Genomic DNA, 15,681 nt, shown 5'->3' with positions numbered 1-15,681 from the left:
AGACTCATAGTTAGGAAGTTCAACATCTGGATCTGCTTTTTCCAAAAGACCTCCTACCCAGTGCAGTTTTCGAACTTAACAAAAATTAAGCATGGGTGATACTGATCTGCCTCCCAGAGATGTTATAAAGGGCAATTTATATCAAGATGAAAAACCACAGAGACTACCGTGAAGGAGCAACAGAAGCCGATCTATCTTGTTTCTTACTCTTCAAGTTTAGTGCAGTTGTACCATTGCCCTCAATACAGGGAGATGCAAAACAAGGAGGCAGCGCTTCCTGAGGTGAAAAGATGGGGAAGGAGGGGCCTGTTCAAGACAGGAAGAGGTAAGAAGGGGCTGGAGCAGGATAGCAGCACACAGTCTATTTGAGTTTAAATAGGAAGGTCACCAACAATTGATTTTCCATTTGATAGTCTAATGAATGATAGTTTAAAATTCAGTGTGCTCCACTCTCTAGGTATTTATCACCCTTTCATAATTTTTCTAGTCACTCTCTCTGAAAGCACATGGTGGCAAAGAATGCAGCCTGAAGAGCAGGCACACTGAAAAACAAAGCTTGTGGGGAACATGGAGGAAGGGCAACCTAGGGAAAATGGTGCTGAGAGTCAGAGGGTGAAGTGTAGGGGAAACAGCCTTGTAAATTTTGGCTGTAAACCATGATTAATAAGTTCTGTTTTTTCACTTGTGTTGGAGAAATTAAGGTCTTGAGAACTGAAACTTTCCAGTCCTGCCAAACCCCACAAAATCAGAACCAGAGTCAAGAGGAAGCTGTGCCGCTACACAGAAAAGGAAGCTGAATAATTTGGGTTGAAGATATGAGTGATAGGATCTCCTTTCTTTTCTATTAATGTTTATGTATCATTTTTAACAACCCTTATTAAAAAAATATTGATGGCACCAGCAGAACTCAAGTTTAGCTCCGGTATTTATTTTTCCTTCTGTGTCTCTCATCTGTCAAAACTCTCAAGATGGCATATTATAATTTTTTTAAGCTGAGCATTTCCCTGTTGGGACCAGGCCCGTTTATTTCTGATGCAGTGAGCCCAGCACCCCTGAACAGCAGCAAAGACACCATCAGCAGGATGGCTGACACTAGTGATATAATACTGACACAGTATTTACTAATTCTCTTTGATCATGTCACTGCAGCAAGTTGAAACAGGTTTCAGGGCACTTCTATTAATTGTTCTCCCACAGAATCAGGACAAACAGTACACACACACACCCCACTTGGGTTCTGTGATTTTTTCATCTTTGCAGTCACACTGACAGCTCTCCATGTTGGTGTTCTTTGTATTTCCATCAGACATCTCAGGGCATTGATTAGCAGTGGCATGATGGTTTCTGGGATTTTCAAGTCTATTTCAAGCATCTCCATCCCTGGAGATTTTCAAAAGCTGGCAGGAGAAGGCCCTGACCAATCTGATCTATCTTTAAATTTGTCCTGGCTTAGGCAAGAGGGTTAAACTAGAGACCTCCAGAGTCCTTTTCAGTTTAGATTGCTCTGTGATTTTTGATGTCTACTTGAAAGCAATGGCATTTTGGCCTCAATCAGAGTTGCTTCCAAGACTGGGAGATCCACGCCTTTAACCGTAGGCTCAAGGGGGTAAGACTCACAGATTAAAGTTCCATTTCAGGACCATGGAGAACCAAATCTAGCCCAAAGTTCATATAATTACACAGTTTTACACCAGGGAAGCATTCCTGTGATTTTATAAGCAGCCATGGTCCCCCTCCAGACAGAAGACAATGCTCTAGCATTGTCTCCCTGTCCTTTTGGACAATTAAGCATTATGCCTAGATCCATAAACCTCCTTCCTTTCTTATTATGAAATGCTGCAGAAAGTTAAGGAGGTGGAAACTGGACTCAGCTAGTCTGCTCAGCATTGTATTGTGTAATGAATTGTGGCAGAAGGTCTCCCAGTCTAGCAACATCCAAGCTAGGGCCCCAGGAAGACCCAGGCTCAGCACTGCAGATCCCTCATATTGTATTTCAAGGTGTCATTCACTAGTTACAGATGCATCCCAAGTACTGCAGGAAAGAGTGGGTGTGCATCTTCTGTTACTACACACTGACACCTTCACATTTGCTTTGCTGTGAATAAACTTGTTTCACATCCAAAAAAAGAAAGCCAAGGGCATGCCATAAGGCATGGTAGAATGCCAGGAAATTCTTATGAAAACAAACAAAAAACCAAGTATGTTCAAAGCCTTTTAACAGACCCACAGCAAACCTAGAAGGAGATAAAACCCTCGTTCTGCAGCTTTCAAGTCAGCTGAAGGCACTTCAGAAGACCTTTCTTAGCTGCCATATGGGAGATGGGCCGATTCATTCCTTGCTAGCTAGGCCCATTTCCCAGGCAGCACCTCTGGCACTGCAATTGTGCAGGTCCAAGAAAATCCTACAAAGAATATGTGAAAAAGCCATTGTGACTGTAAGATCCAGAAAGCAACAAATGGCAGGAATCTGATTATAATCAATGTGGTTTTGGACCCTGCTCCACTCAGTCTTGTGATGACACAAAGTGTTCAGAACTCACCAGGTATTAAAAAAAAAACCAAACAACCAAAACCCAAACCAAACCAAACAAAAAACAAACCCCAACCCCCCCAACCCACAAAGCCACACTAAAAAACCAAACCAAACCAAACAAAACCAACCAACCCAACCAAACCAATCCCAAAGAACAAAAAACCAAACAAACAACCAAACCCCCACAACAACAACAACAACAACAACAACAACAAAAAAAACAGCATAAAAGAGGGCAAGGGAGAAAAGCTGCCTTTTTTTCTGGGAATGGCTCTGTCACTTATAAACCTGCAGAGACCTTTGCACTGAACTGGTAACTCAGGAGGTAGCAGTGTTTCACAGAGATAAAGAGGAGAGCTGCTGCCATTCAACCAATGAACATATCAGGTGAATGAGAAATTCTCCCAAAAAGTGAGACACCAGCTGGGGCCAGCCTAACAAAATGAACTTGTGATGCAACACCTTCATCTTCACTAGATTTGTGGGCAATAAGGAACAGGCAACTCCTCAGAAATCTTTGCTCCAGTGGTTACAGGCTGTTTTCTTGTTGTCTTCCTATCCAGTCCATTCCAGCCAAATTTCTAGGCTTATTCAGCAAGTATGCTCTGGACAGCTTTAGACTGACATTTTTTAGACTATGCTGCAGCTGTTTTTCACATGAAGAGAAACACCAGATCCATAGCAATCCTGGAAAGGTCTACCCAGATTTCAAGTCCCCAGTCTAAAAGCTGTATAGCCAACTCTATAGCCAAACTTAAATTTTCAGAAAATATGAGTCAGGTCTCCAAAATCAAAGGATTGTATTGGCTCAGGTCAAATTTAAGGACCATAGTGCTCTGACTTGGCTGGACTGAGAACCCATTCATTAACTTTGCTTGCCCAGACACAAGCAAATATTGAAGGACTGCCTCAATAGGGGTTTTTTGTTTGTTTATTTGTTGTTTCTTGAGGGTCTTTTGTTTGTTTGTATTTTTTATTCAGGGTGGGTTTCTCAAAATTGTTTTTCAAATAGTTTCTCCTGCTCCACAGCTTTCCCCATGCTTTTGAGGCCTCCTGTGAAGTACTCAGGGCTGCAGTGGAGCACAGATGTCTGCAGCATTAACATAACTGAGCTGAAATAAATAGAATTTAAAATAAAAATTATATTTAAACCAAAGGTTTCAGAAACAAAGGGTAGGGGCTATTTTATATGCTAAGTCTTGTTAAAAGAATCAAGGCATATCCCTACCCACACAGGTTAAAAAAAAAGGGCTATCACTGTATCAGTAACCCTTCAACGCTTTTATGTTTCTCTTAATGGAAATTTTTCACAGAGGCTGAAAACACGCTCTCATGATTTGCCCTGGCAGGGAGCGCAGCTCACCACGGGTGGGACAGCATACTGAGGACTCACCTCATCTTCTCTCTGCCATCATAGCACACCTTTACAGGATCCAAATCTCCAGCTTACGTGGAAAACACAAATGTGGGGTGCAGCTGTTCGAGCCGCTACTTCCAGGACGCCGGTACTGAAGCCACCAGCATGCCACCCAACAGGGTTTCGCGTCCCCCCACGCCAGCGCCAGGGCACCTCGCGTGTCCCTGGGAAGCTGCGAGTCCTTGGGGAGTTGTTCGGAGGCGGCGGGAGGACGGTGACACCTCGCGGTCCGACGCCCTCATTGCCTCGGCCGGGGCGGGCCCGCAGCGCCGCCGAGTGAGCACGGAGCCGCTGTGGGTGACGGCGGCGCTTTCCCGGGGCCCGGCGGGCCGGCACGGCCCCAGGCCTGGCCTCTGTCCCGGCGGAACAGCTCCGCGAGGGCCGCACACCGCAAAGGGAAGGCTCCGGGGTGACCTGACCGCCGCATTCCAGTACCGGAGAGCCGACAGGAGAGCTGGAGGGGGTCTTATTACAAGGGCATGTAGTGACAGGACAAGGGGGAACGCATTCAAACTGGAAGAGGGTAGATTTGGATTAGATATTGGGAAGGCATTGTTTGCTGGGATGGTGGTAGCAGGCACTGTAGCAGGTTGCCCAGAGAGGCTATGAATCCCCCATCCTGAAAGTGTTCGAGATCGGGCTGGATGGGGCTTGGAGCACCCTTGTTCTGGCGGGACGTGTCCCTGTGCACGGACGATCCCTAAGGAGCCTCCCAGCCCCAGCCGTTCCGTGACGCCCCGCGCGGCCCGCGGCCGCCGGCCCGCGCACGCGCGGCGCGTTGCCCGGGAGACGGACGCCGTTAGCGCTCCCTCAGGCGCGCCCGCGCCGCGCGGAGCCGGAGCCGCAGCATGGAGCCCACCATGGGGCCCGTGCAAGCGGCCGCCGACGGGCCCTACAGCTTCTCCAGCCAGCCCCGCTCCCTGCCCCTCCGGCCCAAGTACCGAGAGCAGTCCAATGCCGCCGAGACGTGAGTGCCGGTGTCCGGCGGGCCGCTGCCCCGCTGCCTTCCGCGCCTTTCCCCTGGGCCCAGCTCCCTCCCCGAGGAGCGCAGCCTTGCCTTTCTCCCGCCGGCCGGGGGGAAGCCGCAAGCGGCGCTGTGTGTGCTGTGCCGCAGGGAGAAGGTGCGCTACGGCAACATCATGATCGACCCGAGAGTGGTGCGCGGAAACGTTCTGTCCGCCCGTCCTGCCCCACCGCAGGTAGGGGGGTTCGCTAAAGTGCATCACGCTACAGTTTTGTTTGAAAGCCATAGGTAGGGCGGCGAAGCTGTTCCTCATCTGTAATGAAGCTGTAATTTAACTTTCAATGTTTCACGTAGTCACAGGCTCTCCAGTTAAACCAGCCTGTGACTGTTTCTAGCTCTTCTTTAAAACACTCAGTTTCATACGAACTTCTGCAGTTCTGATTTTTTTACTCCCCATTAAATACTCGATGACTTTATTTTCTTTCTCTGTTTCTTTAGGGTAATGGTCCTGAACACAAGTCATTACTTGATAATCTTTTATCATATGCAAGGTGTCATCAGGGGGAACTGCAGCTCTTGGGAAGTTGAGTTGTGGAATAGACTTTGGTCTATCCTACCACAGAAGCAGAGCTAAATGGTCCAGCTGTATGCAAAAGCTGCTTGTGAGGATGCCAAAGTATTTTTTTTTATTACTGCTATATCCTGATATGATAGTAAATCATAGAATCTTAGAATGGCTTGAGTTGAAAGGGACCCTGAAGATCATCTAGTTTCAACCCCCTGCCCTGGGCAGGGACAACTTCCACTGGTCCAGGTTGCCCGGAATCCCACCCAAATGTGATACTTTGTTTTCAGAGAATATTTCTACAAAGATAATTTGATCATATATGAATTTAAAGCAGTATATTTTAAAAGCTACTGTTTGAAAATAGCTTTGTGTTGTTCAGTTCACTCATTTCTTAGAGTGAATTTTATGTAAGTTTTGTTTAAGAAGTTCAAAGCTGATGTTTATCTCAATCTATAAGTAGAATACTGAATTTAAATGTTATTATGAGTTTCTTTTGTTTCATCAGCAATAATTGGTCTATAATTTTTACCTAGCAGGCAATTCTGTTCATAATATGATAACTGGACTTAAGTCCATTTGACCTCTCAAAATTTGAAAACATACCATTTTAATATACTTTATCTAACAAAGTTCTGTATACAATATTCACTTTCAAATAAGAAAATAATTAATTATTACTCTTAGCATGAGATGCCATTATTATGTGCCTGTAGGCAGCTAGCATAACTTATTAATTTCATGCCATACAGTCTTTAAGTCTGTGAAAATTTAGGGCCAGGACCCAGGAAAGTAAATCCAAAATACTAGATAGCTATCATTAAGATCAAAGAGCAACCTTCATTTTTCTGTAGAGGCAATTGAATATCATTTTCAAGTATAAAGTGTATTCTGTTTTGTGGGTATCTTCCTTCTTCACCCCTGCTCAGAGTACCGAGCCCCTTACCCTTGAGGTTAAAAGGCAGAGGAGAGCACAGAAACACACACCGGCCAGAAGGCTTACACAAGAGCAAATTCGACCAGGAACGCCGGAGCCTGTGGAGGGCAGAGTACATGTTCACGTGCAGACAGGTAAAAGGCTGCAGATTTTTTATATCTGTCTGAAAACAAAAGCTTGTTGATCTATATTCACTTGCTAAATTGGTGATGAAGTTGGTTGAATCACACAGTTTAAAATCATAGGATGCTGGAATCAGAGGTTCTATACTTGTCCAATTAGTGACATTTTCCCAGAAGGTCTATTTTTCAGTGTACATTCTTGAATACTAGTCAAGACTGCTTCATTTATTCTTTCCATTTTCAGTATAATTAGAGAAATTTCATATATGCTTAAAATGGAAGGTTTAAAACTTTTGCTTAAGGTGAACTACTGTTTTTGGAATCACTTCCATGAAGTGCACCTGACATTACAGAGAACACAGCATCAGATGGCCTTTGCAGCAAATTGACCTATGTTTTGAGAGGCCTTTTTTCTAACTTTATAGAAAGCACTTTATTGCAGTCTTTGGATGTAATTCAGAATATAGAGTCATCAAAAACAGTTGAAAGCTAAAATGAAAGGAATCCCATGTTGAGTATTCATTGTGCTTTTGTTTCTAGAACTGTATTTGGAAGAGATTAGTGATCGGATAATAGAGGTTGATGGAGAGTGTCAAACAGATGAATTTTTGGACAGACCTCCCACTCCACTCTTCATACCAGCCAAATCAGGAAAAGATGTGGCCACTCAAATAGAAAAAGGAGAGGTATGAAGTCAGGTCCACAAGTGCTGTCAAAATATCTCTTCCATCCAAAACACATTTCTGATACAAAATTGAAGTAGAAACAGAAAGGAACGAATCCTCACGGAACATGCCAAAAAAAACCCCACAAACCACCCAAAGCCAACTCACCAAGGTTTGCTTTGAGGTTAAGTGCAAAATTAAGGAAGATGTGTTGCCATGTGCATGGGTTCTGCTGCTTTCAGCTAAGTGATACAGTGTTGAGAAATGCTTTCTTCTGTAAAACATGTCCAGCCCAAGAAGGGACTGGGAACACAGAAATACGGTCTAGGCGAGTGCTCACCTTCCCCCTGGCAGTCCCCACAGGGGCTATGGGAGGCTGTGTGGTGTCTCAGGCCATCCCACTCAGGCCATCCCACGCACCCCCAGCAGCACTCATGATTCTCTGTGCCTTAGCTGACACTGGTCCCCCACCTGCACTTCCCCAGCCTGACTTCAGTACAAGGGCTTTGTTCATCCTCCTTTTCTCCTTGCCAATCCTTGTTAAGAGTAATTGTGATCAAGAGACTTTTCTCTCTGTTTCTCTGACTCTCACCCTCAGTTGTTTGACTTTGATATTGAAGTTAAGCCGATCCTGGAGGTGTTGGTTGGCAAAACAGTTGAGCAGGCTTTGCTGGAAGTCATGGAAGAAGAAGAGCTGTCCCAGCTGTGGTCACATCAGCGTGCCTTTGCTGAGCTGCGTAATGCAGAGTTTGCTGAGTTACAGCGCTTGGAAGAGCAGGACAGGCGAATCAGAGAGGAGAAGGTAGGACTTCCTAAGGGACTTCCTGTCAGAAGGAGAAAAACATTTCCAGTGCTGAACAACAGCCTGTGATATAAGCTGGGTATGCCCAAAAGGATACTGTCAGCTTTGACGTACCTTAAAGCATTTTTATGACATACAGCTGCACTCTGCCACTTGCTCTCATACAACAGCACCACACTGTTGTGTTTATTTGGAGCTGTCATGCTTGAGTGACTTGGTGTAGTTGACCTGGTCAAAAGGTCAAAACCAACAGCATTTTCTTCTGTACCTGGTACAGCTGTTTCTTAAGGCTTTTCGTTATAATAAGTGCTAAACAAATAGTCAGAGTGCTTGGAAGTAAGAGAGACACCCCCTGGTCTTTCACACACAATGCATGCTCTACTCTGTGTGCACATCTCAAGATTGCAAAGTATCATGCCATATTAGTAATGTTTAGTAAATAGGAATAAACAGAGAAGGCAAGTGTTAATTACTTACTATTAATCAGCCTTGTATAATTGTGTTTTCTAATGGTTTCCTGAACCAATTTGAGTTTTAATCTTTTGGTACTTGCAATATGATATAATATTGGAAAATAAAAAGTTTGGGAAATACTTATCTGAACTTCATCGTATTCCAAGGCAAATAACCAGCTTGATCTGCAATAATAAAGCAAAAAGTCATGAGATTAATGTATACTAAGGCATCAGAAAAGGTTTCATTTGGCCAGCTGCGATGCCCTTATTTTACAGACTTGTCAAATTCAAAAAAGGAATACTACAGAAATGTGTTTGTAATTTGGGGTATTTTAATACTCCATAGATAAAGTACAAACTTGCTTTCAAGCACTCTTTCGTGTGAGGAATTTCAGTGGAAGTTAGAGGCTGGAAATACCAGGTAGAGATCATACTATCTTTGCTATTTATGGGACACACACTGTGATAATTCTTCAAAATCTAGATCAAAGGAGTCGCAGCTAAAGGCCTCTAAGTTTTACATGCATAATTGCCTTGACAGGAACGTCGCAGGCTGGAGCACCTGGAAAAGCTGTGGAAACAGAAAGAGACTGCAGAGAAAATTGCAGCTCGGGCATTTGCTCAGCGTTACCTGGCTGATCTCATTCCCTCAGTCTTCAACAATCTTCATGACAGTGGATTTTTTTATGACCCTATAGAAAGAGGTTTGTTTTGTTTTGTTTTTTTTTTAAATATGTGAGCAAAGTTATATAAAGCTCAAAACAACCATGAAACATAGCATATTATCCTATTATTTAGAATAATGTCATAAGACTATTCATTTACATTTGTGACTGAACACAAAAAACATTATTGCTCATCTGTACAAATAGTAAGAATAAGCAAGAGCTGACAGTGTGACAATGAGAAGAGCTACTTTGGAGCTAGACAGAAATAAATGGGTCGTTAGGATTGGGAGAGAGATCCAAACTGAAGTACATGTATTTTTATAGAGCAGACAAAGAAATCAGTATGTTATTCTGAATATTTTTTAATGATTATCAAAGCAAGTGAAAAATTAGTCAATTAGAATTAGGCCCTGAAAGTAATTTTGGAATTCTATATCAGTGACTTCCAAGCCCTTAGAATCAGCAGCATTTCCTATGAGCTATCTTGCTACACTCCACTTCACCAGTCTCCACACTGGCACAGACCACAGCTTGGGAATGGTTACACTCTCTCCAGGGTAAGTAATGAGGTCAATGCAGAAACTGAATGTGTTTTGCAACCAGGGCAGGCTTTGGGATCACAGTGTTCAAAAAGTATCATTTGAGAAATACATAAGTAAGCAAGAGCTCCTTAGTCAGAGAGAACAAATGCCTTCAGCAGACCAGAAGCCAAATGTCTTTGGAAAGCAAGGCAGGAAATGTTATTCTTCTGACTTGTTCAGGATAGTTATTTGGATCTCACTAGAACATGACTGTGTATCTCGTCTGTGCTGAGCCCTTCAAGGGTGACAGACCTCTTTGAAAATAACTGCAGTTGAGAGGACTCTGAATCTATAATGATCATGAACCTCAGTAAGAGAAGCTGGAGATAAGAAAAAAAACATCTGAGAGATTTCATGTGACTTTTACAGAACAAGTGCCTTTTGGCAGGGCGTGGGGTGTCATCCCTTAATTGTTGTAGCAAATAAAAAACAGCCACCAAGTCCTGTTGGTCATCCTTTATAAAGTGACATTTTCCCTTTGTTTCTTCCTCCTAAATTCTGACAGATATTGAGACAGAATTCCTTCCATGGCTGATGTCAGAAGTGGAGGAAGAACTACAGAAGAAGGTTCTGGGAAGAACAATGCTTGACTGTAAGTTACCAAATCCTGGAATGTAATCTGGGCTGCCTGATGTTCTTGATTGTTTTTTTGCTGGTCAGAACAAATGTCACGTTTATATGGTCACTGTGGGTTAAGGTAGGAAGTGTCATTTTAGGAAAAACTCCATGGTTTTTTGTGTTGGGAGTTTTGTTTGTTTGCATTTGTTTGTTGATTTGGTTTGTTTTTTTTTAATATATTAACATGTTTTAATGTTGGAAAACTACTACAGACAACTAGATAACTGATTTTCAGCTGAAATAATGGAAGTGTCAGTCATGCAGCACTATCCACTCTCTTCTGACTTTATACTGTTTGAGGTTTGTTAATGCTGGGAGATACAACACTTATGTCAAGAACAGAGTGGTTAAAGAACACAATTTTTTTTTTGGCTATAAAGCTTCTACTTCCTCTGTGTTACACTGCTGTAGTGTTCTCTGTAGTGCACCTGATTGTGCCAGTGGGAACAGAAAAGCCCAGCTTGTGTGTTGCCACATGTATACCATGAAAGCGTCTTAATTTGTTGTGTGAGCTCATGGAGCTATGGATTATTTTCCTACATTAAAAGGAGGATGATGGTGGGCCATGGTTGACTGAGAAGCGAGGTGACCAATATTTTTCATCAAAACAAGGGCTTACCTCCTTATCAGTCGATAATCATGTCCTTGCTTTTGAAATAGATTGAAATATCAGTCTTCTTTGGCCAGTTCAAGCTAAATATTTGGGCTCTTTTATTAGTTTAGAGGCTGTAGTTGAAACACCTGAAAAACCTGGATTCTGTCTTGTGTAGAAACACAAAAGTATGGTATATCTGTGCTCAGCAATGTGCTCCTAGATCAAACCACTTTTTTACACTTGCATAACATCTTCATTCCTATAGTTTTCCTCTTGCTGGGATTTTGGGTTTGTATTACAAGTATGTTTGCTTCCTTTGGTTTATTTTTAGTTTAATTAGGACCCTGAATTTTACTTGTTAAGTTATAATATGATTTGGACAATTAAAGCTGGTGTGTTAGGTATTTTATGCTGATACATGTACACTCAAGTGTCACTTCTTCATGTAGCTCATCAGAAGGAAGGGAAATGTCTCTTCTTTAAGAAAAAAATATTGTATGTGACTACTGAATAAACATCCTAAAGAGAATGTTGCTGCAGGATATAATAGTGATGAGAATATCTATTGTATTCTTGTTAAATCTGTTTAAGTTTTTAACCAGATACCATTGTCTTGCTCCAGTCCTTACAAATTTCTTCATTTTCAGAGTTATTTCAGGGTTATTTCCCTCTTTAGGGATTTATAGTTCAGTAATATATATAAAAAAAATTCTCAAATTGTAGGGTTTTTCCTCTGTGGTTTAAATGGTGGCTATCTCTGTTTCAGCTTTGATTTGTATGGTGGTGGAAAAACGCTTAGATGAATTTAGCCGTCCACCTCCAGCTGCTCAAACAAAGGCACCTGCTGATGAGCCCGGGGCAACAGATGGAGCTCCCAAGATGTCTGGTGAGGAGGATGCTGCTGACCAACCTGTTGCTGAGAAAGAAGAGACTGACCAACCTGTTGCTGAGGAAGAGGCTTCAGATTCCAGTTAGAAGAATAAGGTCAAGAAGGAGCAGCAGATTTGGAAACTGAGTAACAAACAGGCAAGTCATCAAGTAAATGGAGACCAGTGGCTTAGAAATAAGGAATTAATTCCTATCTATTTACAGGTATTGTGCCCTAGCCATGCTGAAGGATGAACCTAAGCAACAGTAGAGCATTAAAACATGTTTTCTGTATGCTGGAGTTGCTGATTTCAGGCTGCTAGAATCAAGAGAGAAGTTACTAGTGCAATGAATGGCATGGAAATTCTGTCTCCTTTTATACAATCCAATCCATCAAAACCTGGGAGATTTACAGTTGAAAAGTAATGCTGTCCCACACCCTGTGCTAGAAGGTCATGAGAAGGATGTTGAGAGACTCTTAATAATCTTTGCAAATGCTTTGATAATGTTCTTGGAACAATATTTCTTTACTTTCCTTATTTTGAAAGGTAGTTACTACAGCAATTAAATAAATTGTTTTTGACTCATGTTAGTCTTTCCTTTCCTCACAAACTTGAATGGACATCTCAGCAGGTAATAGGGCCAAAGCAGCTGTTCCTCAGGCTTTCCAAGTCCAGAGTTACCTGCCCCTGGGATTTTCTGCCTGTGCAAAATCCTCCTCAGCATCCTCTCTTAGAGCCCCTCCTGGAGGTGAGGGGCTGGAGCTATACGCTAAGTCCAGTCTCGGTTTTCTTTGTAATCGTCCTTTCCTGCCGGTTCACTGGAAGTAGTCCCAGACATGACTGACAAAATGTGCCTTCACTGACATGTGTAGTTAGTTAGTTGTCCGTTCACAGGCCAGTTCCTCAGGTGGGGCCGTCCCCCTCACAGAAGTACGCCTGTGCTACATTGCAGCAGCACCGTGTCGTTGCTGGGTCAGTGTTCCCAGCAGCAGCTGTCCCCGGCAGGCACGCAGGGTGGACAGCTCTGCACCCACGGGGCACGGGGGGTGCACGGGGCTCTGCAGCTCCTGGGTGCGTGAGTGCAGGAGGGAGCCGAGAGAGGCCGGAGGGAGCGGGCGCTGCAGGCACTAGAGGGCAGGACAGCCCGCGGCAATCCGCATGGAGAAACGCCGGGAATGACACTGCTGGTGTCACCTTTTCACATTGCACACCCTGCGCTAGTGACGCCCGTCTCAATTTCCCTCCTCTGCTGAACCCCAATGGTGTCGAACTTTTGCAGAATTTACTCATTTATATCATGAGGAGCCAATACTTGAATCACCCAGTGCAATCCACACTGGCTCATGGAACGACAGAGTAGTTTGAGTTGGAAGGGGCCTTGTAGATCATCTGGTGCAATCCCATGCCTGCTCTGAGCAGGGACATCTTTAAGTAGGTCAGGTTGCTCAAAGTCCCATCCAGCTTGGTGGTAACGGAGAAGGTGGAATCATCTCCTCTGGGCTGACCCGTGACAGTACAAGAAACAGACACTGGTTGCTTCAGGGGAGGTGCACGCCTGCTGGGGTGCGAGTCTGTCCCTGAACCCCACGTAAAGGAAGCAAAACCGGGACGTGCGTGCAGGACATTCTAAATGTTGTGAGTTGCCTTCCTGGGAAGTTGCTAATCACCAGCAGTGCAGGTCAGGACGTTCTGTGGATCTTCACAAGCACAGGCAACTCCGCGGCCACGGCAGAGACGGTATCGACAGCCGCGGGACCCGAAGCTCCCCTGAGAAGGAGCTTCCCGCTAGCGTCGCCGCGCAGCGAGCGCCCGGGCACCGGCGGCGGCGGGGCCGCATCCCCGGGCCGTCCCCGCGCTCCGCCCGGGACTCACCCCCCGCTCCGTCCCGGCGTCCCGCAGGGGCGGAGCGGGGAGGGGAGGCGGCGCGGCCGCCCCTCGTCCCGGCCCTCCCTCGTCCCGCCCGCCGCCGCCCCGCCGCCAGGCGTCTCCCCGGGGCCGGGCAGCGCCGCGGGGACGGGAGGAGCCGCCACTGCCGCGCTGCGCTCCCCGGCCCGGCGCTGGGGGAGCGGGCGGCGCCCGGGGAGCTGGGCCATGAGGTGAGCGGGACCGGCGTGCGGGGCCGGGCCGGGGGTGCTCCGCCGTCCCGCAGCCGTGCCGGGGCGCTCGGGGGAGCGGGGGGCCCGCTCCGGGCGGGGCGCTGGGGGGCGGGCGCCGAGCACCGGGGCTGTCGGACCGGGCCCGCCGCCGCAGGAAAACTGTGCCACAATGTGTCCGCCTTCAGAAGGAGAGTTTCGTCTTTATTTATTTATTTTCCGCTTGTCCCCCTCGACTTTCCTCACGCCCCGGGCGCCGTGCAGGCTCTCCCGTTTGTCCGTCCGCAGCGCCGCGCACCGGAGCCCCGGGATGGGCGTCCGCTCCGGCCACTCTTGCCTCTGGGCACAGAAAGGCCGCAGGACCGCGAATTTGGAGGAGGAGGGCACATCTCCTCATCTCTCCTTGGTGCCTCTCTCCAGCCCCGCAGCCCTCACGGGGCTTTCAGGGCAGAGCGGGGGGCGGCGGGCGGTGCGGTGACCCGCGGGCGGCGGTGGCACCCCCGTGACGGGAGACACGGGCCGTGGTGCGGGAGGTTTGTTCCCGCGTGGAAAAACAACTGCGGCTCCAAAGGTGCGCCCTCCGCTCGCACACGGGTCTCGACGGCTGCATCAAACCCCCGCCGACAGAAGCCGCCGCAGCAGGGTTTACACAGTTTTCCATCTCTCTTCAGGAGGCTGACAGCTTGCCGAGGTCAAGCCTTGAGTTGTCATTGACTCCTACGGGACACACAACTTTAAAATTTTTTTTTTTTTCCTGTGTGGAAGAGGGATTTACTACATTTACTACATTTACTACATCTTACTACATAGGATTTGTTTTTTTCCTTAAAGTACTTAACTTGGTTAAAATTTAACTTTCAGTTGTTTTTTTATTTCTCTATTAGAAGTTTGTGTTCCTTAGTCAAATGACAGTTCATTTCTGAGAAAGGTGAATATTGGACAGCCAAACTTTTCTCTGGGGGCTGTTGCTTCCTGTCTGACTTTAAAACAACAAGTATGTCCCACCTTGCAATGCATGGCCAGTAAGTCAAACTGCTTTTGTAGAAGGTGTTTGAAGTAGTTGATGAAGAGCAAAAGTACTAGCTGCCTTTAAAATGTGAGTTAAAACACAATCTTCCCACCTCAGCTGATATTTTTAATTTATAAAGGATTATATAGGACAGAATCCAAACCATGTTTTTGGGTACATGATATATCTACATGCATATTTGTGGCCACTTTGTCTAACATGATGAGGATCTTAATGAATAAATAGAAATGACATATACGCCCTCTTTCCAGGAATCAGTAGGAGAGGATGTGCCTGGCAAAATTACCAGGAGATTAGCAATCCAGCTCTGACACAATGGGGAGCAGGTTTCCAATCTGACCACTCAGATTGGATTGCATTGCAGTCGTAAAATTAATGTCAGCAGGTATAACCTGATTCTTCTTGGTTGTCCCAAAGCTTAGCAGAAAATCTGGCTGTTTAAGTCTGAGATACCTAATTATGTGCAGCAGCACAAGATGTCAAGCGGTCCTGTCCCTTCTTGCACTTTGCAAGAGTGTCCCTTTTTTATTGTGAGGTCTTCAGTATGTCATTGACCCTGCAACATCTCTGCTGTGCTCTGACCCTTTATCGGGGAGAAATAAAGACGCTGTCATTGGGAATTTCCTTTCACTGGTCCTTCCCGTCCCTGTTGTTGTTTGGAGAAGCAGCTCAAGGAGCACTGCTCCGCCTCTGTGCGTGGGGAGTGGTCACACGGCACAGCACAAAATGGGGCTGTGCGGAGCCGGTGGCACTGGGTGCAACACGGG

At 45.6% G+C, this 15,681-nt stretch overlaps 3 protein-coding genes across 3 annotated transcripts in view; 2 read left to right on the top strand and 1 right to left on the bottom strand.

The window, feature by feature from the left end:
• Positions 1–4,094, bottom strand: part of LOC139593530 (T-cell activation Rho GTPase-activating protein-like) — a 70,301-nt gene extending 66,207 nt beyond the window's left edge. The window contains exon 1 of the mRNA XM_071434507.1: positions 3,927–4,094. Within this exon, the coding sequence (XP_071290608.1) occupies positions 3,927–3,931 (5 nt within the window). The 5' untranslated portion in view covers positions 3,932–4,094. The remainder of the gene's footprint in view (positions 1–3,926) is intronic.
• Positions 4,095–4,646: 552 nt separating this feature from the next.
• On the top strand, positions 4,647–12,376 carry RSPH3 (radial spoke head 3). The gene is made up of 8 exons (XM_071434493.1): positions 4,647–4,917; positions 5,065–5,149; positions 6,409–6,550; positions 7,079–7,224; positions 7,802–8,005; positions 9,002–9,164; positions 10,215–10,301; positions 11,689–12,376. Exons 1-8 carry the CDS (start codon positions 4,799–4,801, stop codon positions 11,895–11,897), a joined length of 1,155 nt encoding a protein of 384 aa, XP_071290594.1. The 5' UTR covers positions 4,647–4,798; the 3' UTR covers positions 11,898–12,376.
• A 1,376-nt stretch (positions 12,377–13,752) lies between these two features.
• The window catches only part of PLAGL1 (PLAG1 like zinc finger 1), a 47,809-nt gene continuing 45,880 nt past the window's right edge, over positions 13,753–15,681 (top strand). The window contains exon 1 of the mRNA XM_071434415.1: positions 13,753–13,887. The gene's annotated coding sequence lies outside the window, so the exon portion shown is untranslated. The remainder of the gene's footprint in view (positions 13,888–15,681) is intronic.

This window comes from Agelaius tricolor, unplaced genomic scaffold, assembly GCF_023055355.1.
Source record: "Agelaius tricolor isolate 1412-34295 unplaced genomic scaffold, bAgeTri1.0.p SCAF_1, whole genome shotgun sequence".
NCBI lineage: Eukaryota > Metazoa > Chordata > Aves > Passeriformes > Icteridae > Agelaius > Agelaius tricolor.
Note: the sequence above shows the minus strand (reverse complement) of the source record. Positions and strands in the feature narration are given on the sequence as shown.